Source organism: Blennius ocellaris (genome assembly GCF_963422515.1).
Source record: "Blennius ocellaris genome assembly, chromosome: 1".
Lineage (NCBI taxonomy): Eukaryota > Metazoa > Chordata > Actinopteri > Blenniiformes > Blenniidae > Blennius > Blennius ocellaris.
The window spans coordinates 29,361,624-29,384,299 of NC_137650.1; the positions used below are offsets into that span (position 1 = coordinate 29,361,624).

At 41.9% G+C, this 22,676-nt stretch overlaps 1 protein-coding gene across 7 annotated transcripts in view; it reads right to left on the bottom strand.

The window, feature by feature from the left end:
* Positions 1 to 1,579: 1,579 nt before the first annotated feature.
* baz2ba (bromodomain adjacent to zinc finger domain, 2Ba) overlaps positions 1,580 to 22,676 on the bottom strand; it is a 68,005-nt gene continuing 46,908 nt past the window's right edge. For 2 of the 7 annotated variants that reach the window (XM_080495286.1, XM_080495285.1), the window contains 27 exons: positions 22,192 to 22,252; positions 21,890 to 21,998; positions 20,082 to 20,304; positions 19,629 to 19,721; positions 17,522 to 17,583; positions 16,169 to 16,234; positions 15,423 to 15,488; positions 15,100 to 15,144; positions 14,715 to 14,741; positions 12,734 to 12,799; positions 12,121 to 12,261; positions 11,500 to 11,754; positions 11,057 to 11,280; positions 10,539 to 10,613; positions 10,220 to 10,451; positions 10,067 to 10,129; positions 9,327 to 9,471; positions 7,769 to 8,598; positions 7,392 to 7,644; positions 7,082 to 7,237; positions 6,607 to 6,767; positions 6,157 to 6,479; positions 5,354 to 5,489; positions 5,092 to 5,238; positions 4,066 to 4,364; positions 3,336 to 3,479; positions 1,580 to 3,126 (listed from right to left, as the gene is read on the bottom strand). In XM_080495286.1, coding sequence (XP_080351412.1) covers positions 2,970 to 3,126; positions 3,336 to 3,479; positions 4,066 to 4,364; positions 5,092 to 5,238; positions 5,354 to 5,489; positions 6,157 to 6,479; positions 6,607 to 6,767; positions 7,082 to 7,237; positions 7,392 to 7,644; positions 7,769 to 8,598; positions 9,327 to 9,471; positions 10,067 to 10,129; positions 10,220 to 10,451; positions 10,539 to 10,613; positions 11,057 to 11,280; positions 11,500 to 11,754; positions 12,121 to 12,261; positions 12,734 to 12,799; positions 14,715 to 14,741; positions 15,100 to 15,144; positions 15,423 to 15,488; positions 16,169 to 16,234; positions 17,522 to 17,583; positions 19,629 to 19,721; positions 20,082 to 20,304; positions 21,890 to 21,998; positions 22,192 to 22,252 — 4,559 coding nt within the window. In that variant the 3' untranslated portion in view covers positions 1,580 to 2,969. Of the gene's footprint in view, positions 3,127 to 3,335; positions 3,480 to 4,065; positions 4,365 to 5,091; positions 5,239 to 5,353; positions 5,490 to 6,156; positions 6,480 to 6,606; positions 6,768 to 7,081; positions 7,238 to 7,391; positions 7,645 to 7,768; positions 8,599 to 9,326; positions 9,472 to 10,066; positions 10,157 to 10,219; positions 10,452 to 10,538; positions 10,614 to 11,056; positions 11,281 to 11,499; positions 11,755 to 12,120; positions 12,262 to 12,733; positions 12,800 to 14,714; positions 14,742 to 15,099; positions 15,145 to 15,422; positions 15,489 to 16,168; positions 16,235 to 17,521; positions 17,584 to 19,628; positions 19,722 to 20,081; positions 20,305 to 21,889; positions 21,999 to 22,191; positions 22,253 to 22,676 lie in introns of all 7 variants that reach the window. The other 5 variants (XM_080495288.1, XM_080495287.1, XM_080495290.1 and 2 more) reach the window with 5 other exon arrangements.

A 22,676-nucleotide genomic window follows, 5' to 3' on the forward strand; every position in this document is an offset into this window, starting at 1 on the left:
CTATTCTAGGATTTCTATGGAAATTACAGATGTTATAGACTTCCTACCAGAGCAATTAGATTCAGATTAGATTTCTTCAGCTGAGAAGTTATCTGAAGGCCCATAAAGGATGGTTTCTTCTTAAAATTGAACCTTCATACTTGGAAATCCTTCTTTTGAAGTTTACTAAAGTAAGAAAAATGCATCAAATTGTTTCACATCTTGTACAATTTTACAGTCTAACAATTCGGGAGGGGCTCTTGAGATAAAGAATAGGTGGGAATTAGAAAAGAATATTGTGACTGAGGACCAAGAGTGGGAGCAAGAGTGTGAAAACGGTCACAAATTGACAAGCAGCCCAACATGGAAAGAATTTATTTGGAAAAACAACATTAGATACTTTAAAACGCCATTCATTATTTCACTATTTGATAAGACTAAAACGAATTGGTATTGGAGACAATGTGGACAAATCAGAGACCACACACATATTTCTTTTTTTTGGGGGGGGGGATCCAAAACTCAAAACATTCTGGGAGGAAATCAGGGAGGAAATATCAGATATTCTTCATGTTTACGTTGGGTGGAACCCACTTGCATTTGTCTTTGGAATACTCCCAAATGATCTGCTAAATAAAGAAAAAAAAAAAAATCTTTTTAAGGTTTTGGTGGCCCAAAAAAATTATAATGGTATCATGGTATAAACATAACATAAATAGTGAAGGTCTAAGCATTGGAGAAAACAACAGAGTAGTTAAACCTTACTATAGATTTATTCAAAAAGAGGTGGAATCCTCTGATAACTTATATGGACTTGTATATTTGTGCAATTTGGGGTGTCGTGTTTATGTAGGTATAATTGTATCAGGGTGCTCTGTCTTGGGTTTTTTTGTGAACTGTGATAAAGACTTTTGTTGGAAAAAAAAAAAGGAACGATTCTTGGATACATGTGCTGGAGAGTGAATATGTGTAGAGATTCTGTTTGAAGTCTCTAAACAAGGAATATGAAGTAGTGGCTAAGAGAGGGAAGTAAATACAGAGCAATGAACTATAATCTCCTGCAAGGTTACAGGAAAATAGGTGAAAATTAAGTAAGCATTTTATGTCAAATAAGTGAAATCAAATGAATTGAAGTTATGATTTCATTCAAAACAAACCTGTAAAACTTCATCTTTTAGTGAACATTGTTATAAATGGAAGGCTAGTGAAATGTGAATCGAAAAGTTACAGAAACGCTGTTTGCATAAAATAAATCTAGCTTTTAAAGTAAAGCATCGATCACAATTAAATTACCATTTATTACCTAAATTGAGCAGCAATTTTATTTGTACAAATACAGAAAATAGAGCACCCAGTGTCCGCTTGAGAAAGAGAAGTGACGGCTCTGCTCTACTTGCACATTAAATTATTCAATTATTATGGATTTGGTCTGCTGCTGAAGTAGATTTAATCAGTGTGTAGGACAGACCCCTCGTCAACATAGTACATAAAATGATATATTCCCCAAATGTATCTTTTGTGAAACAACTATTGCCATGAGCTGTGCGATGGAATCGAAACAAAAAAAACAAAACAAAACAAAAAACGAGTGGAAGTCACATACGTTGAAAAAACATCCTTTTAATAGGTCCGTGCCACACACTAGTGAAAAATAAAGCTCCTACAAAAGAATGATACTTTTATTCCACAATATCTTAAATAAAGTAACTTCAAGTACTTTCGACTTGGGTACAAAAAAATCTAGCTGCCTCCATCAGGCCACAACACACAGCAAGGTTCAACACAGTGGTTACAAATGGCCTTAGGTCCTCTGTATTGTGGCAGATTGCGAGGAAATGCGTTATGGAAGCATAGCTGAATGCTTTGTTGTTCCTTTTTTTTTTTTTTTTTTTTTTCCTTCTGCTATCATGAGGAATGATTTCTGTGTCACTGTCCAACTTTGGAGGCCTTTGTTGGATTGAAATCATATAAAAGAAAAAGAAAAAAAATTGTCGTAAGAATGAAAACTAAAAAAAACAAAACAAAACAATAACATCCCCTACATGCCCCTGTTGGAAGGGTAGGCACTACCAAGATTAAGGATACCACAGTGTTTGCAGAGGATATGTATATACTGTACAAACAATATTTATGATAATGTTTTCATCACGTTCACTAAAATAGAATGCTACAATCATTCTAAGGCATAAACAATATCTTAATATTCTTAAACAATTTTTACACATCGTTCCAAACAAGACATAATATTGACATTAATAAACAGTATATACACATGAATCACCATCGTCTCACTGTTCCTCCGCTGTTCCTGTAAATAAATGCAGTTTTACAGTTGAAACAAATGAATACAGTCCTCTGGTGCCCCAAAGCACTGAACAGTGTAAACAGGTTTGTTTTTTTTTCTTTCTTTTCTTGGCTTTGTTTGATATTTGGGAGAGAAAAAAAAAATTTATAACACAAAGACACATTCCTTTTTTTTGTTTGTTTGTTTGTTTGTTTTTTAATTCAAAGCAGTTTCGGCTGATTCCTCCTTTTCATAGAAAATGAAGTGGACCTTGATTCATAAATAATTATTACAAAATTAAATACATTCACTATAATACGATTAAATAACAAAAGACTTATTTACAAGTAGTGGAAAGTATTCTAGCGCAGACATATCAGTGACATTAGAGGATTCATTCAGTGCAGTGTTTTGAGACAGGGAATGGTATTGCACTAGGACACCCCAATTCTCTGGGACTCTTTGGGGCTTTTATCCCTGTTGTAATAAATCCAGCGCACCTCATGTAACAAGTTTAGTTTGTATTTCCGCAGGGTGGCGTCTCTCTCTCTCTAAAGCACACCGTAGGTTCCTTATTGAGGAGTCAACTTCTTCTTCCAGCCCGCAGACAAAAGAAAAAGCGAAAGTAAAACCTGGTGCTCCGGTATGAAACGCTGAATGGGGGTGAGGGGGGGGGGGGGTTTGTGGGGAGAGTCTGGACAGACTTTTAGTTCGTTTGTTTCAGAAGCTCAGTCCAGCGCTTCTCAAAGAACTTCCTCATGTTATGACCGGCTCGGCCAATGTCTGAATTGTCTTCATTGAATTTTTCGCAGTTGTCAAAAACCAAGTTGACGTCAATGATGAAAGTCTCCAGGTTTTGATACCTGAAACAAAACAACAACAAAAAAAAGAGAGAGAGAGTTTTTTTGGGGTTAGAAAGTGTAACTTATATGGAGCTGATAAATCGATCTTTGTGCTGTAACTAAAACTTATAGCCTGATAAAATACTGCTCTCTCTCCGACTTTAAAATCTTTTCAAAGGCCCGGAGGGCCTGCGGTGAAAGGCGAACCAACAGAAAGGACGGGAACTCACTGGCTGCTCACAAGCTTCTCACGTATGGTGGAGAAGTCCATCGGTTTCTTTATGACCTTCTTGTAGCCAGGGACCGATTTCAGGTTGACAGGTGTGAGAAAAGGCCATGCATCCTGATGCCGCTCCAGCTCTGCCAAAAGTACCCTGGTGGAAACATAAATAAGCACATAGAGATTCAGACCAAGGATTTTATTTAGGGAAGAAAAAAAAAAAATGTTGACAGATTTCTCTTTTAGTCGCATTGTAGGCTGCAGTGAGCAATATTTTTTGTTTATATTAACAGTGGATCAAATGTAAAGATTTTACCTACAGAGAGTTTATGTACATTTCTAACATCCTCCTTCATTCCACACAAGAGTCAGACGACGCTTGTGACAAATTACCGACACGAGTTCAGCAAAACAAGCATGAGATATGTTATTTTCTCATGGTTGCAGACAAAAAGAGTGATTACAAGCCAGCTTTAGGAAGGTGACGCTAATTTATGCATTTCTGTCTGCTGCCATCAAGTGGCCAAAAAGTTTAATGCAGGCTTAATGTGATTTCAAGGGAAGTAATTACAGTTGACTGAGCTGACTTTGTTGGGTTCACTAGCAATAGAAAAAAAAGAAGAAAGAAATCCTAAATAACACTTGTAGGTAGAGTCCTGCAGCACCTGGCAGACACTGTGCAACTATTTAAATGAAGATGACACACAAAAGAAAAACCCTTCCGAGGGACGAGCACATACCTGCAGAGCCCGAGGTCCCGGTTGTTGTCTCGAGCCGTCTTGGCTCGCTTCACGCACACTGGGCCCTCCTGGCTGGCTGCTGGCGGAGCAGGTGAACTCTCCTCCATCTTCCGCTTCCTGTTGGCGTCTTTCGCCCCCTTCTTGGGGGTGCTGCTGGCGCTGGCCGAGTCGTCCTCAGACACTTCCCCATTGCCCGCCTGCTTCCCGTTCTTCTTCACCTCGCCTTTCTTGCCCCCGCCTGCGCTGGATGCTACTGGTTTCGCAGGAGGCTTCTTGCTTTTGGGGGACGGACCGCTGGCCTGGAGGAGTGAACAAGCGTGTCATTTTCCCAGAGCCAGGTACGATTGATAACGGGACTGCAGCAGCAGGTAGCAGCCACTTAAAAGTGATTTATCATACCAATATTGACCTTTTTCAAAAATATCAGATCAATTTGTCATATCCTCCACCCCCAATGTTATTTAGTCCTTCTGCTGACCACACCGACATAAAAATATTGTGTAAAGCTGGCAATAAAATCTGTTGTTACCCTGCGACGCACGGTATGAATATAAGTTATGAGTTTTATTGTCATTTAATGGGACAAATGCCAAATCTGTGCTGCAGACTGTAAAACTGAAGAGGAAGCCTAATAAAACTTTAGTGGAAATGTAAAATCCCTGCAGATGCTGGCGATTCTTTTGAGTGAGAGGTGTCCAGGTGGTTAAGATGCAGAACACACAGTATATAGTGTATTTATTTCCCCTCCTTCCTCGAGTTTAACCTTCCAAAACATACTTAAACATTTTTTTTCCCTAGCACATAATTTGTTAAGCGATTCATTGTATATATTTATCTTAGTGCCATACAGAGGAATCCTTTATAAATCAAGCAGATAAACTTTTGACAAGCAACCCTTTGAGCTCCTTTTTAAATGACAATGCCGTTAATCAAATTAGAAGCGTACGCACACATACAGGGATTGATTTATTTCCCGTTTCAAACAGCCGTGGGCAGAATGACGGTGCATAATAAAGGCTGCCGTACCTTGGAGATGCAGGCTGGGCAGTACCAGTCTCCCTCGGGGATGCTGGTGATCTTGGGTTTGTGACAGTAAGTGTGGCAGCCTTTGTCACAGCCGTCACACAGCAGGAGGAGGTCCTCATTATCCCCCTTCTTGCACATCTGACAGTACTACAAAACAAGAGCGTCCATAAAAAAACAACAACAACAAAAACAAGCACAGACTTCCTGGTGAGAGTTTGTTGGAATTAGTTGAGTGGGAATTGATTGCGGTTGCATTTCTCACCACTTTCATGATGGACCTTTCCCAAGCGATGGACTTCTGCAGTTGCTGGATGCACATGGCCAACTGGGCGGCACTGCGCACTTCGCACAAGGCCTTCCTCCAAACCTTCATACCATGAGCCACCTCCTCCTCACCGCTGTGAGAGGATAAGCAAAGGTGATGAGGGCTGAAACGGCACAATTATGGATAAATATGTGGGTTTGTTTAGACACAGACACAGAAAGTATTAATCTGTATCAGATGATCCAGTTGCCAAGAGCAGACCATAAAGAAGTCCAGCTGTGCAGAGACAGGCATGAGGGTTTGAAGGGGTAGGGGTGGGGGGGGGGGGGGGGGGGGGGGGGGGGGTGGGGGAGGGTGGAGGTGGGAGGTTTTGGGTGCCGGGAAGAAGTACACATCGATTTTGTCATGTTAAGTGGGCGCTCATGCAGAGAGGTGTAAGTTTATACTGTAGCATGGTAGCCAAAAGTATGCCCACAACCAAGGTTACTGATGCACAACACCATGCAGATGACTTGAGGAAATTATCAAAAGAGTGCCAGTAAAACAATGCCTGGATACAGGAGATGAAACTGAGTGGAGCCCCTCCCACTCAAAAAAACCCAACAAAAAACAACAACATAAAAACTGCACAAGACTGGAAAACAAACACAAATGCAACAAGCCACCACGAAAAAGTCCGCCGTGAAAGCAGTAAAAAAGACCCACCACTTTTTGAGTAGTATGGGAAACAAAAGCACACACAAAGAGAGGAAAGGGTCTTAGTGGGAGAGTGGGGAGCTTTGGTTGGAGAAATGACCTACCCTTCCCTGTCAGCACTAGTGGATGGGGCGGGGGCAGGGACAGTGACCGTACCCACATTATCCAGCCTGATCTGAATGGTGGTACCTAAGGGGCTCCTCAGGTACCTTCTCTCGATGTTGCGCTCCAGATCGGCCAGACGTGTCACTGCAATGTCCAGAGGGTTGTCCGGGTGACGCATCACCCCGCCCTTGTCCCCCCGCTCCTCCGCATGCTCCCTGGAGTCCTTGTCCCCCGATGACGCCGACGTGGTTTTGGTGGGGGGCTTGTGCTCGTAATACACTAGGTCCTCCCGCTCAGACTGAGGGTCTGGGTACGTCCATCCCTGAATGAGGAAATCAGCGGTTTTGGTTTTTTTTGGGGGGGGGGCTCTGATTACATCAGTCATCACATTTTCATCCATTTTCTTTGGAAGATGCTGTGAGGCGTGTGTATGTGTGTGTGTGTCTCACCTTGACCTGCAGGCTGGCTGCAGTGACCTTCCTCTCCAGTTCTTCCACCTGTTGCAGCACAGCGATGTCCATTTCCATCGCCTGCTCCTCGACACACCAGCCTCGCACTGACTCCACACTGACCTGGCTCTCCTCTAGCTCGTGGAGCTCGATCATGGCCACTGCAACAATGACACAAAAGCTATCAGCCGACTATGTATTGAAAAGCCCTGCAGTCATGAGTACATGGTTATAACACAAATAATGTAGCAGCAGGCTACTGATGGATTAGCAAGGCCATGCCTCCAAGTTTGAGTAAGCAACAATACTTTGTTACTGTGAACAAAAAGGTTCGTCTCAGTCTTACTGACAAAACCTCTTGTAGCGATGCCCGAACGAGGAACATTTGGATACTGTGACTACATTTTACACTAAGGCGATGGAGTGTTTTTATGTTTCCAGGTTTCAAGCTCGTTGTGTACTCAGAGGAACTCACCGTCTCTGTGTTTGGTGCAGACCTGGGGGATGATCTCCATATATTTCTGCATCTGCCTCTGGAGACCTTTTTCTCGGATTCCTCGGCTGTGCAGAGCGGTGACTAGAGCCCTCAGCTCCTCAATGTCAGACACTCGCCACCAGCCTGTCAGCATCTCTGAGACGATAAGCAAAGACAACATGTGGGGTTCAGGAGACTGAATAAAGTCTGCATTGTTTTAAGATCGGTCAGTCAGTTAACGTCAACACTGAGTGCAATATTGAGTGATTTAATTATTGGGAGTTTATCGTGGCTTGTGTCCATCACTTACCCTCTGGAATGGGCCGCGGTATGGGGTGGTCAAGGGATTTGGGCATCTCCAAGGCAGGTGAGGGGATGGCGCACATTTTGTCAATGCGAGGTAAAGGTGATTCACTCTTACTGGAGACACTTGCTGCTGTGTTGCCCTCCAGAGAATGACCTGGCAACGGGCTGGGGCTGCTGCACAAAGGCAGGCTGGGACTTAACACGCCGCTGGGCCAGCTCCCGAAAGAAACTCCAAGCAATGAGCTGCCTGATTTCACCTGGGTGAAAGAAAGAGGAAAAAGAGCAGGGTGAGGGAGGCGTGGGGTGGATACAAGCAAAACGGGGTGTTGCGCGTGAGCTCGGGATCAAATGGAACAGCGACGGTTCCTCCACCGGCCTCACCTGCAGCGCGGAGAGCGGATAGTTGAGGAGGCCAGCTGGGTGGTGCGGGCTGGCGGAGGCCGAGGCCGCAGAGGGGGTGAGAGGGAGGGCGGGGGATGGAGGTGGGGATCGGGGTCTTCCTGGGGTGGAAGACGCCTGAGGAGACAGGCGGGGCGCGCCTGGAGGCGTCGTGGTGAGGGATGCGAGGTCACAAGGGTTGCGGGGGAGCAGGCTGAACCAGTGTCCGCTCCGCTCTGTGAGGACTCTGAGCAGCTGGTCGTTGGTTTGAAATGAGAAGAGGGGGGATGGAGCCGGGGACGAGGTCGGAGGAGTGTTCCCTGGGCTTTCACGGGGAGCTGGCGGGTACGGGACAGATAAAGAAGTCAAAGTCGGGGGAGGGATGTTTGTAGTGTCATTAGTGGTCACCATGGAGGGAGTTGCTGCTGCTGGTGCTGCTGCTGCTGCTGCTGCTGGCTCAGGGGTATTGCTAGTGGGGGAGGATGATGTTACTGTGGATTTGGCAATAGGAGCGCCCACGGGACTGCCTTTCTGTCTCACGCGAGGACTCTCCTTGCCCTCCGCCTTCACCGACTCCTTGCCGACTTCTCGAAGAGTGCACAGTTTGGATACGCAGCCTGGCTGCCGGTAGAAGTGAGTCGGGGAGCTTTTCTTCTCCTCGAGCTCCTTTTCCTCGCCGTGCTGCTGCGGAAAGCCTTGTGTTCGAATGATCTGCCCCTCCATGCTAGTGGGTTTCTCCTTCTGCAATTCGATCTCCTGAGGTTCCTCTTTAACCTTGACCTCCTCTGCTGCTCGCCTCCTCCTCTGTCGTTCCTCCTCCAGTTCCTCTGGAGCTGAGCGGAAATACAACACCGTTACTCTCTTCAGAAATGACACTGCTGTGATATTATAACTGAGCACTGACAATTTTAGACCATTGTTGGAAAATGGTCCCGAGCGCTCAACATATTTTTTTACTGCCATAAACCACAGAATATGCAACTAATAATGTATTTACAGCAGTTCGTTCTTCAGTCACTAAGGTTTTTTGTTTTCCACAGTTTTTAAGGTTGTTCAAAATACTTTAAGTGACCTCTTTAGTGTAACGAGAGATCATCAAACTTCACATTAGCACCATAAATATTATTTGATAACAAAGAGAAATGTGTAATTATGTATGAATATTTATGTAAGTAGCTTTGCTGTCTAAACCCATGAGTGCACCAAGCAAATCAGAACAAGGCTCAGTAAGAGAAGAAGTCCTGTCCACTTTCAAAGAGACATTGTATAAAATGAATTTAATATGTGCTCAGCGTGGACCGAAAATATCAGAATGGACCAGCTACAGAACGTTCCCCCCGGTCTGAACCACTTTGTAGTTGCAGTGTTTGGATTTGCTTCAACTGAGCAATTCCTGGGAATGTTTTAAAAAAAAAATTTCACCATATCTTTAGCTATCATGAGTTTTCGCTGATAAAAACACCACCACAAGAATCAGAAAAATCACAAATACACCACCTCTGCACATATTAGAAAGTCAAATGTTGTCATTCGGCCTTTGCGTGCGACGTCTCATAACTACCTTCTCCGCTCTCCATGGATTCAATGAAGACTCCTCCACAGTGCGGCAGCACCCAGTATCGACGACGGTATCGGTCCTGACCGTACATCATGGAGCGCAGAGAATGGGATATCTCAAACAGCTTCTTCCTGGTCTGATGATGTTGCTGCAATGGCATGAGACATTCTCTAAGATTTCTATAGGGCTCTTAGAAATTCAGAAAACACAAGACATTCGTGCTATCTCATGTCCTTTCGTAGCCACTGTGATGCATTAGGCTTTGCATGGTATGATAATGAGGTAATTAATTAAAGTAATTAATGCCTTCATTAGAAAATAGCTCCATGTCCACATAAAGGTTTGCATGATGTAGAAAGCACAGGGTTGTTTTAAATGCACACAGCACACACACACACACACATATATAGATAGATATATATATATACTAACATGGGAATGGTTGAGGCATTGTCTTTTATTCGTGATATTAAGATTGTCGGTATTGTATTTACAAACGGTCATGAAAGCGAACAGGGAACCCCTGTATAATCATAATGATTAAGAAAAAAAATTGTTTCCGTGTTTATGTGGTTTATCTCTTTGTAGCTGCTCCCGAGAGATTTTTTTATTTTTTTTTTTATTCCATTGTGTTTACAACATTTCATCACATATTATCAGCATCCGCCAAGCATGCATACATATTCTGATGCCTTTCATATTTAAGACGATAGATTAATTTCACAATTACAGCGGTAACATACCTTGGTTAATTTTTCTATTTGCTTTTCCAGCTCCTCGATACTAGTGGCATGGTCAATGTCATCCTGGTACGAGACAAATCCAGTAAATATCTGTGAGACATTGTGTAAAGTCAGTTATTACAATGGCCACAGCAACAACATCTGTCTGTTTACCTCATCATAGAACTCGATTTTTTTAACCTTTTTAATTTCTTCCTCCTCTTCCTCCTCGTCCTCGTCTGCCTGGTCGTCGCTGTCATCGTCGTCGTCGTCGTCGTCGTCGCTGTCCCCACCCATTTTCCTCTTGCGTTTGACCGCAGAAGAAGGAGTGCCGATGGACTGGTTCTCCTCCACACCCGCACTGGCCTCCCTCTTCCCAGTCCGTTTGGCATAAATGGTCCTCAGCCTGCACATGCATGCATTACATGCATTAGAGTGACGTCGTACAGAGAGTATGGGGGCGGAAAAAAAAAAGGATTTAAGTAAAACTTACTTCTTCAGTTTTCCCTCCGTGATGATCTTGTCCTTTCTCATGTTTGCCATTTGATCCAGGCTTTTATCAATCTCGCTGCAGGAGAAAACATAAGCATTTGTTACAACTGAAGCGGTGTTTGTATTCAATCTAGAGTCGGCTAAAGTGAGTAAAAAGTTCAGTGGGGCTAGAAATTACTGTCAGTGAAAGATAAAAGCTCAATATAATCGCCGTTATACCGGCGCTCGAATTAATACTTGTATAATTTTCCTATAATCAAAAAGACTCTCTTGCAAATTAGTGCTCCCCACTGCAGCTGTATTAATTGTTTTTTAGTGCATCAATAAAAAGTGCCTTTATTAGGTAATGAATAACTTGAGTGTGAAGCAAATGCAAAGTAGATACCAATATGTTTCTTTCTGTCTGTCTGTACTTGGTGAACTGGCGAGCTGGATTTAAATTAAATCAAATATAAACAGGTGCTCTACAGAGGTCAGTTTGGGTCCAAACTTTTTGTTTCTGCTGGCTGCTTTTCCTACCTGATAACCGCCTTGCTGCAGGCCAGCTCATTAGCCAAGAAGCCCAGGATGGAGGCCTTCTGGGCAGGCGAGTGAGCCTGGAAGGCCTTGGTCTTCAAACTGAGGGCCAGAGGAGCCAACTCTGTATTGGCACAATGGGCTCCCATATACATCTGTAACACCTCGGAGACATTATCCCTGTTGATGCCAACGTTGGTCAGATGGTCCCCAAGCATGGTTTTAGTCTAAAAGAGGAGAAGATGATCAACGATGAGCTCAAATAAATCAACATCAAAGATGGCTATTTGTCATTTTAGCATTTCCAACAACAACACGAAGAAACTTCTTTTTTTTTACATTTTTCTTTTTTGAACTATGTATAACTGTAAATTCTCACCTGATGCAACTGGTTTAAAATCATAAAGAAATACCATGCTAATTGTAAATAAGATAAGCAAGCTCACCTTGTGTCCAGGTGGCAACCCAGGATCACAAACTGCCAGAGAAAGCAGTTTGACCAGGAGGTCTTGAACTTGGCCCATGCTGTCCCCCACATTTAGTAAGCCCTCCTGCAACATTCCCAGGGTGGGCACATCCGTATTCAAATCCAGACTCAAAACCTTTCCAAAGCCTCGCAAAAACTGCATCAGCATGAGGCAGTCCGACACAGCACGTCCCGGAAGGATTAGTCCGGGAATGCGGGAAAACTCTGGGAGAGCCTGAAGAGAGGACAGTGTGTACATTTAGGAAGCATGAAAGCATGACAAAAAAAACCTGGTAAAATATAGTTGACATTCCATTTAATTTTGATTCAAACGACTACCAAGAAAGGAGGAGACCGAGTTGTCAAAATGGTGATTTTCAAATTACAGTAGCTCCGCTTATCATAAATATTGCAGTACTATTCTTTTGCCACTTGAGGGCAGACATTCCCACATATACAAATGTTGGCTTTCATGTGGACTTAATGTGATGAGCTTCAAGAAAATACAATAATAATAACAATAATAATACTAATAACAATAATAATACTAATAACAATAATAATAATAATGATGATAATAATAATAATAATAATAAATAACCTTATGATCTGACAGACACATATCTTCATTTGGCTTCTTCAGTTCCCTCGCTATCTCGAGCTCGAGTCTCCGTTGCTCCAGTTTACGCTCTTTATTCAGGCGCTTCTCATCCCGTTTCTCCTGCCGCAAGCGTTCACGCTCCTAGAAAGTCCAGAATTCAAGGGAGCATTAGTGAAGCAAAGTGTGCATATGTGCATGCGAGTGTGTGTGTGTGTGTGTGTGTGTGTGTGTGTGTGTGTGTGTGTGTGTGTGTGTGTGTGTGTGTGTGTGTGTGTGTGTGTGTGTGTGTGTGTGTGTGTGTGTGTGTGTGTGTGTGTGTGTGTGTGTGTGAAAACAGACGAGTGGGTTTACTTGACTCTTGCTGAGCAGTGTTAGAATTCTGCCTCATGCTACTGTGCATTCAAAGAAAAAATGCTTGAGGGCCAAAATCTTTTGACTTGGTAAGTGTGTGGAGAGAAAAAAATGAATGGAGGGAAATAGGAGAAGGGAAGCGGGAATCCATGGAGGGAATAATGACTGAGGCTGTTTTTATGGAGTGAACTGCATTGTGTGCATGTGTGCATTTCTGTTTTTTTTGTGTGTTTTTGTCTGTGTGTGTGTGTGTGTGGACTACCTCTGCTTTCTTGCGAGCCTCAACAGCCTTCATCAGCATTACATGTTGTCTCCTCCTCTCCCTCTCCTAGAGTGGCAAAAAAAACCAAAGAGGCACATTAACAGGCACACACTGCACACACAGTACTCAAGGTCGACAAAGAATGTTATGTATTAATGTAATGTTGTGAGGCACTTTATTGAATAGAGGCACCATACTGTAACAAACACAAAACAATGCTTCACATGTATACACTTTCACATGTATGGTGGAAGCATAAGTGAAGAGTACAGTAGTACAATGACAACCAAAAAGCAACACATAGATGCGATACAAAGTAGATGTGATGACAGGCTCAAAAAAAGAGAAGCAGCTGAAATCAGTGACGGCGCCTCTAAACTAAAGCTGACACAACAAAAGCAACAAAAAAAAAAAAAAAAAAAAAAAAATGCTAATCTCCAGAAGTCATCTGACAGGCCATATTGGCGTTTAGACAAAAATAATAAATTCCATTACAAGAATCAATGCTAATATTTATTTGACACGTCATCTGGATAATGTTTGGTGAGGGGGTGACAAAAAAGGAATGGATAGTAAAGAGTAGCTACAAACTGAGCAGTTCCACTTCAGTGGTTTTGGCAGCTTAAGCATTAGCACAGTATGTGACTGCTGAGGATGAGACATCTATGTTGTTCTTTGGTGCATGATACACAGTCTACTGCAAAAGGGCACAGGAATCACTGGTGACTGACTATCATTTTATTTGATCTTTTTAGGTTTCCCGCACCACCGTATCAGGCTGTCATTCCCTCTGTGATCCACCAGAAAGACACAATTGCCACTATTAGGGCTTGCCAAGGACATTTCCACCACATTGGGACTAAAATGGGCTATTTGTGAGGATTGTTTTGTCATTGTGATAAACAAACCAAGCTACATGCCAAGCACTCTGCTACAATATTTCTTTGTGCTTATTGGTTTGATTTATCTACAAATAGAAAATCTTTAAAAAAAGAAAAGAAAAGGGGGAAGAAAAAAGGACCAGTTCAAAAATAACATGGAGCCGGTGGCGTTCAGCTTTTTTTCCAATCCATCAAAAACCACAAATATGTGGAAGTTTTTTTTTTTTTGTAATGATAATAAACTACAACCAATTAAAAGAAACACAACGGCATGTGATATCCTTAAATATTGGGATTATTTCAAAGCATCTCGGCCCACTTTGAAACAGATAGGCAGACCTTTCGATTCAGCTGCGACTGTGTATGAGTGAGAAGGGCAACAAGCAGGAGAGCCAGGCCAAAATAAAATGCTACACAGAACCATGTTTGTCCCTATGGTGGAAGTGGTTGTATTCTTGTCCTACAGTCTTAACAGGTCTAGTCGTAGAGCAAAGTCTGCGCTGAATCTTCACCAAACTGTGAGAGGAATCTGTGTGTGTGCGTCTCCACCATAAAGACAAAATGACTCTCGGTAGCTGTTTTCATTCTTTGTGCAGAGTACAGGAACAGTGAATGACAGAGAGGCTGGGATGGGGCAGGTTAAAGTCCAGCACTCTGTGGACTGCAGAATAGATGCACGGACGAACAGACACAAGCTCAATGGCTGGGCCGAAATCGTCAAGCACTCATGGGTAACACAGGCTACTCCAATACAACAGTTAGACAATGTATGTGATGGATGGAAACTCCTCGAGCGCACTTTCAGACAGTGAGTGTGGATTGGCTAGCGGTCTTTGCAATGCATTCTGAGTAGAGGGGAGGATGGGGGAGGGGGACAGAAGCTGCCTGGCCACCGTGACAGGGTCAGTTGTCCCTCAGGACGAGCAGATGGAGGCAGCATACTGACTCTTTTTCTCTTTTGTTGGTTTTGCTGGAAAGCCATGCAGAAGAATGTAGTATGACAGCAGCCAGTGCTACACTTAATGCATTGCTATGACAACCATAACACAACCAGTTACACGATGCAGGTGTTAGATGTACAAAAATAAACATACCCATACCATATCTAGTCTATGCCTCTCCAACTCCTGGCAGAGAGAGTTGGCAAAATATTATGGAACAGAAGTAATATCCAATACCAATAAGCATGGGGTTTAATTAAGAGAAGTATGGAAGACTTTCATTAAACAGATGTTTGGTAATTAACCATGTTTCAATATATTCACACACACACACACACACACACACACACACACACACACACACACACACACACACACACACACACACACACACACACACACACACACACACACACACACACACACACACACACACACACACACACGCGCACACGCGCACACGTTTAAGTCGTTATACTAGAGACGTTTGAGGTTTTATTCAGCTATATGTATCAAATGCAATAGAGTTGTAGTGAATGCTTACCTGGTGCTTCAGAATCTCCGCCTGCTGCCTCCTCAACTCTTTTTCCTTGAAGGCAAGAAAGGAAAGATGAGCGAGAAATCAATATGCTTCCATAGAGCCAATATCATGAAAATCACTGCAGACTGATGGAATTTCAGCACTTTACAAAGGCCTGCCTTGATTTCATTACCGGCGACCTCTTAAGTCGAAAGAACCCCCCACCCCTCATAGCATATGTATGATAAAATGTGATTATTATGATTTATTTATCGGCATCTCATGTCGCATGTGTATGATCAAAATACTAATTTTATCCTAGTTTAATGCATTATAGCTTAACCTACCTTTATCCGTTTTTCAGCCTCCAATATTTTGGCATTTGCGGCTTCTTCTTTCTTCTTACGTTTAGCCTATGAATAAAGATTAAGGTCAAGAATCACAGAGACAGACATGTATCAATCAGTTTTGGCTGAGAGCTTTGCTGCATGTTAACTGATTGTTTGCAGTTTTCTGGTTTGAGAAAAGATTTCATGCTCCTGAATGCCAGTCAAATTTGTAAAACACAGCGAATGAATAATGTATCTCTTTAACACGTAATTGTGAAAATGTTGAAGCCTCCTGTTAAGAGTGGCTTGCCAACCGTGTCAACTCAAAATTGATTTAGTCCTGCTAAAACACTTTGAAGCTCCTACAGTATAATTGTGTGTGTGTGTGTGTGTGTGTGCATGTGTATGTGTATGCATCTTTGCACATGTGTTTGTGTGTGAAAAACAGCACCTTTTTTTTTTTTTTCCTCGACCCACTTATGCTAAACTGTTACTGTTGTCGGATGAAAAAAAGACTTTTCTGTCCAATTTAAATACGGTCTGAAGAGGCAGCAACAGCCATTTTAATATTCAACAGCCGTCAACCAAGACCAATTTAGCATTAGTTCCATGTGGAATTATGCCTAAGAAGATGCAACTCCCTCCAATGCATGCTGCTGTTCAGTAATGAGCTTTAGGAAGATTAAAACACTATAGACTGAGGGGCTGTAACTATCCAGGAATGTTCTGCTTAATCAGAGGTGCTGTTGGATCAGATTCTGTACCTCCAAAATCTGCTGCGCTCTGAGTTCCTTCTCCATCCGAATTTGCTGAATGCGCTTGATCTTTTCCTGTAAAGAAAAAAAGGAAGGATGGTGGTGGGGGGGGGCATAATCTCTTTATATTTTAGACAATACAAAACATCCAGAGATAAAATCACTTTCCAACCACTCGAGTCCATTAAGGAGAAGGCAAAACGACACAACAACTTTTAGTACGACACCTAATAAAGAGTGAGGCTGGGCAGCATCACAAAATAACCACATATTCCTGTGTCGATTATACTGAATGCATTTATCATGAAAGTTTGATCAGGCAAAAGAAAAGAATAAAAAATATTATAATATTATATTTAGTATATATATATAAAAAGTCTACCAGTCAGATTTTTGGACACACCTTCTCAATCAATGTTTTTTATCTATTTTCTTTACTACTTACATTGTAGATTCTCAATGAATACATCAAAACTATGAATGGGATTATGTAGGAAACCCAAAAGTGTAAAATAACTCAAAACATGTTTTATATTCAAGTCCTCAAAGTAGCCTCCCGTTGCTTTATGGACCAGGGCGCTGCAAACCCTCGTCTTTCTCTCAATGAGCTTCATAAGTTCTTCACTGGAAATGGTTTTCACTTCACCTGTCAGAGTTCATTTGTGGAAGTTCTTGCCTTCTTTGAAGGTTTGGGACCATCGGTCACGTTGTGCAGAAGTCAGATTGGTACACAGCTGACAGCTCTATTTGACAACTTTTGACAATTCATATTATGGCCAGAACCAATCAGCTAAGTAAAGAGAAATGACAGTCCACCGTTACTTTAAGAACCGAAGGTCAGTCAGTCATCAAAATTGCAAAAACTTTAAATGTGTCCCCAGCGCCGTCGCAAAAACCATTGAGCGCCACAAGGAAACTGGAAACTGACCACACGAGGACCGCCCCCGAGAAAGGAGGACCAAGAGTCACCTGTGCTGCTGAGGATCAGCGCCTCCAGCCTCAGAAACCACAAGTTAACAGCACCTCAGGTTAAAGCCCAGATAAATTCCACATAAGAGTTCTAGTAGCAGACACATCTTTATGTCAACTGTTCAGAGTGAACCGATCAAGCCTTTATGGTCAAATACCTGCAAGGAAACGTTCTCGACTGCATTACTGTATATAATACAGTCGAGATGGTTTGAGATGAGAAGGCAAAAAGGCCAACAAGAGCACAAGCGTCTCTGGAACTCCTTTAAGACTGCTGGTGAACCATTCCTGGTGACGACTTCATAAAGTCCGTTGAGAGAATGCCAATGCTTTTTTTCCCTTTTGAGTTCATTTTACACATATGAATATATCAAATGGTAAACGGATACTCACTTGCTGCTTGAGAATTTTGATCTGCTCTTTCTGCTTCCTTCGCTCCTCCGCTGCCATGATAGCTGCAAGAGTCAAGTCAGAATTACATTAGTGTCAGGGAAACATCCCCTATAACGCTCAGCTATCAACTGCATTCATGTCTGTAAGAGAGGTTTTGTTTTTTTTTTTACTTTATTTATTCGATCACGACTCACTTTACAAGGCAGGCTTGAGAACTTCAATTAACACCAGCTAAAACAAAGTAACAGGAAACATGCGTGACGCATGTAGACAAGCTCATTAAAATACCATCGTGATAATAGATTATATAAACCAATATGGAATATTATAAATAACAGTATTTGAATTACATTTCAGATGTTTGCCATTCTAACATCATAAATGTAAGCATAGTGAAATAACTGAAAGAATAAATTAACCAAGCAGAGCTCAGTGTTGTTTTTTTTCTCCATTAAATAAGTCAGCCACATCTGTAGCAGCAGCAGGTTTCAATCTTTCTTACATCTGGAGAATTTTATTAACTGGACACTTAGGAAAGTTAAGTATAATTTTTTTTTGTGAAAAAACTCTCATAAAAACTTGAGCCCTAACGAACACCTGACAATAAACAACACAAATAGATCATATCGTAATTCCTCATAAATCAATCAACTCAAAACAACCAGCACATGCCCACTAATTGTAAGAGTCACGAATACCATTATAAAATTCAATTTGTGATGCTTTAAAGCATGTTGGCGTATGCGTGAGAATGTAACTCCACACTGTACTGCTGCTTGTTTTACTGGTGAGGCTCGTCGTGCTTTCCTCCGATAACGACTTTCACATGAAAAGCTTTCAAAGCTCGCCACCTTCATGGTCCGGTGTCCTACTTATTGCTTATGAACTGAAGTGAGGATGTTAAATGTCAGAGCCTTATAGATGAAAACACAATCCAACTTTTTCAGAGGTTGATAGCAAACTAATTGCTTTCCGGTGATTTACAGGAGATCTCTGAGTATAGTTATTTTGATTGTTTATTGATATCAGTATGAAAAGAGCCAATCAATGTTAGTCAGTCTTTTGAAATGTTTCGAACAACTTTTACCATAAACAGTGAAGACAAAGCATTTATAAAATGCAGCATGTAGCTTCAAGGATTCCAGTTTTCAGGGGGGGGATTTACAATAAAGTTGTCATTACAGTGCTACTATTTCAGATTTATGTACAAAATAAATTAAGGGGAGCTTTATACTGATCCTTGGGGGGAACATTCATCTATCGGCCAGGGACTTCAAAAACTGCAGAGAGCGTGTCAAAGATACATGGTTTGAACCTACACGGAAAGCAAAACGCTGTGGTCATCACAATGTTGTTTTGTACAAAGTGGGATCACAAAGCCATCCACAACAACAGCTGCAGCAGGTCTAAACCCAGACTGTTGTGGCTGATGGACAATATTATCCACGGCCATGGTGCTGTGAGCTGACTAATGATTCTAGGATTTTGGAGAGACGGGACAGCTTGGGCACACAGTAGGTCGATAGTTGTTTGGGTCAAAAGTGTGGTGCTGGGATTTATACAGATAAAACAGATTAGATAAAGGCAGTTAGTTAGTTTTCAGGTCACCGGTGTCACTGAAATTAGAGTGCATGTAACTTATTCCATACGGGAGATATTTTATCAGCTTCAAAACTTCAAAGTGCTTCTTTAATTTCTGATGCTCGAAACAACAATGGTTTCATCCACTTGAAATGTATAGTATGCATTTTGAATATATATAGCATGTCAAGTTGCTGGTCTGAATATAAGTACAGGCTAAAGTGCATTAGGACTTTGATCAAAGTTTTTTATTTTCATGTCGATGTACAAGGATTAAAAAAAAACGTACAGTACAATAAAGATTAGAGCAGAAAGAAGATTAAAGCTTGTGCTTTAAAGAGATGAAAATAAATATGAATCTATATTCAAACAGATGCTGTATATGCAGCATCAGAGTCCCGGTACCCCAGCGGCCCTGCTGGTGTTTGTCCTTACTGCATTGATTTAGATCAAAAGTAGTTTGAAGTGATCAACCGACTTTTACATTATCGTCTACCAGCCTGTAAATAAGCCTGCACACTCTTACCTTGCTGTTTCCGAGCCTCTTTGGCTGCACGGGCCAGTGCTTGCTTTTCCAGTTTTCTCATCAGTTTCATCTGGGCAGCCTGTCGAGCTATTTCTATACAGAGGGGAAAGAAAGAAAGAAAGAAAAACTTCAAGTGGACCATTCAAATGACACCAGCCTCAAGCAAATGCTAATTTACACTAAGTAGCACAAATGCTTTTACAAAAAAGGTGATAAAACAAAACAAAAAAAAACCTCAAACAATATATTTACATAATAAAAGTGTCTATTTTATGGCACATAAATCTGAGCTGACTGACAAAAAGCACAACAGAAAACAACACTGGCTGCTGCGAAAACTAAAAATCTGAAGGACCTATCTTCTTTCGCTCATGCTACCTGAATAATGGCTTCCTGATTAATGACACACACACTTAGGATAAACATATTTCAGGGCTCATTTCCTCTGCTAACCTTGAGCTTCCAGCTTGCGCAGGAGTTTGACCTCGCTGGGACTGGGGCCCTCGGGCACCAGCGGATCGCCCACATTCGGGGGCCGCCCCTTTCTCCGTCGGTTGCCTTTGGCACTTTCGCCTGCTAACTGACGCTCTGAATTTGGGGGGCGACCCCTACGACCTTCCATTGCCAAAATACGAGGAATGACCTCCTCTTCCTTTAAGAGGCTCCAATGTAAACCCTGGAGATAGAGGGAAAAAAGCAGATATGGAGAGATTGGGAGGGACAGGCTGAGATGTAATAATGGATGACTTGCTGGTGAACGTCATTTAATTTTAGTCAGGGAATCATTTAATCATTAGACGATAACAACAACACGTATTTATATCTAATTCACACATGATTGCATTTTCTGACCTCTAAAATAAAACACAGAACGGTAGGTGAAAAAAAAAAAAAAGAACACTCTTTTCCTATTTCTGACCATCTATTTTTAGCTGAATGCAATCTGTTTCTTTTTTCCCTCAGCACTGTAATTTTCTTTTTTGGAGAATTTTCTCTATTCTGACTCCAATAACTCATGCACACGCACACGCACACGCACACACACGCACACACCTAATTTTTCCTAGTTAATCTCTTTGAATCACAGACGAATAACATGGCATTTATCACTGGTCACCTGTGGAAGTAATGTCAGCTTATTATTACATTTCTCCATGCACAGTGAGAGGTCTATGAACTAGGACTACTGAGGGTTTTGGTTGATTCCTATCCATGCCCTGACAGTGACTGCTGCATGAAGCTTTGCCTGCCGCTAGATGAAAAGATGAACAGGGATCAGGGAGAAAGAGAGAGATGAAAGGCAGTCACCTGGGGTCCTTCTCTGGCTTCATAGAAGTCACCAACCCTTATCTTTGCACTGAAGCTAAAATTATCGCGCGTGATGCCACTTATTCCATTTCTGGATAGATACTACAGAAGAGAAAATAATAATGGCGTTGGTTTAGGCAGAAAAATTTTTTGCGAAATTAGCGACAATGAAAAGCAACTGGGAGGCACTAGATTGAAGGGAGTCTACAGTTATAGTGCATCTGTGCAGTGCTACTAATCATTATAAAAGCCAGGGGACAAAAAAAAGAGCAAAAGCTCTCAGGAGAGAAAAAACGGTTCTGACCTTGGGGTGCACAATTCAGGCCCTTTCTTATTTATCTCTGGCATTGGTAGGCTTTTACTGCCTGACTGACAAGCAGTGATCGTGCGTTACTGCGTTAGAGGTTTTGTCTGCACTCCCACCCTCAAAGGCGGTTTTGACAATACGTGTGATTGAACTTTGAAGAGGCAAACAAGGAAAATTATGCACTATAATATGCTGTACAAATTGGGCCAAAGTTGTGCATCCCAACATGAAGCATTAATCATGTTTTGGGGGGTGGGGGTGGGGGGGGGAGGAGGAAAGATGGGGGGGAAAAAGTGGCACAAGAAGTGAATCTAAGAATATCATCTCTCACTATTAGGGTCAGAGAAAGCAGGGAGGTGGGGTTGGAGTGCAGCTGTAGCAGAAGCATATATATATATATATATATATATATATATAAATATATATATATATAAAACCCTGATACAAAAGCATTGCTTTGAGTAATGTGGATGAGCAGTTCAGCAAATATTACTAAAGGCGTACTTTTAAAATAAATCATGAACATTTTTGCCTACGATGACTCCAACAGTAAACCACGATACAAACTAAACTGCTCATCTGTTTACTCAAACACATTCTGTATCAGGGACATTGACTACAAAGTTGAGCTGTGAGGTTGTGGTACCTTCATCACATCTGGGTATTGCCTCAGTTTCTTGCCACAGGGGGCATAATAGGCCACTTCGCCCTGGGGACGTCCAGCCACTGATTTGATTCTGGTTTCTCTCCGCCACCTAATATATATATATTTTTTTTTTTTCAAAGAAATGACACACACGCACACACACAGGCAGGTGTTCACAAAAACAATAGTGCAATTGACAGTTGGGTGTGTGAACTGCACCGTGAAAACAACAGAAACATCAACATAATGTGAAGTGAATCATTTTTTTATGAGGTTTTTTTTCTTTTGTCAATTGTACCCACCCCAACTCCAGAGGTATCATCAACTCTTTCTCATCCATCACCCTCTTCCTCTTTCCTAAGCCTGCGAAAAGACAGTTCAAATATAAATTTCATAACAAAAATGCATAAAAAGGAGCTGCAACAAAACTGCTGAACTCACCAGTGATCACACATATAGGTAAAGATTGTGGAACCATAACATATGCTACTACAACTAGAGAAAAACAAAACTAGAATTGTTAGGAAAATTGTTCAGTGACAGAGAGACTGGAGATATCTGTTTAAAACATTCCTGACGAGCTAGACGTGTCTTTTTTTTTTTGTGATCTGGGTAATATGGCCGCATTGAAAAAGGCGGAAATGAACCTTGCTCCAGTGCCAAACAAGTTTTCAGGGCACTTAGGCATGCCCCTACAGGACCTCAAAGCTCTTACTCAGCTATGACAACCAACTGCCTTCTTCCTGCCTCAGTTAAAGCCACAATCCCTCTTCAGAATCACCTGATG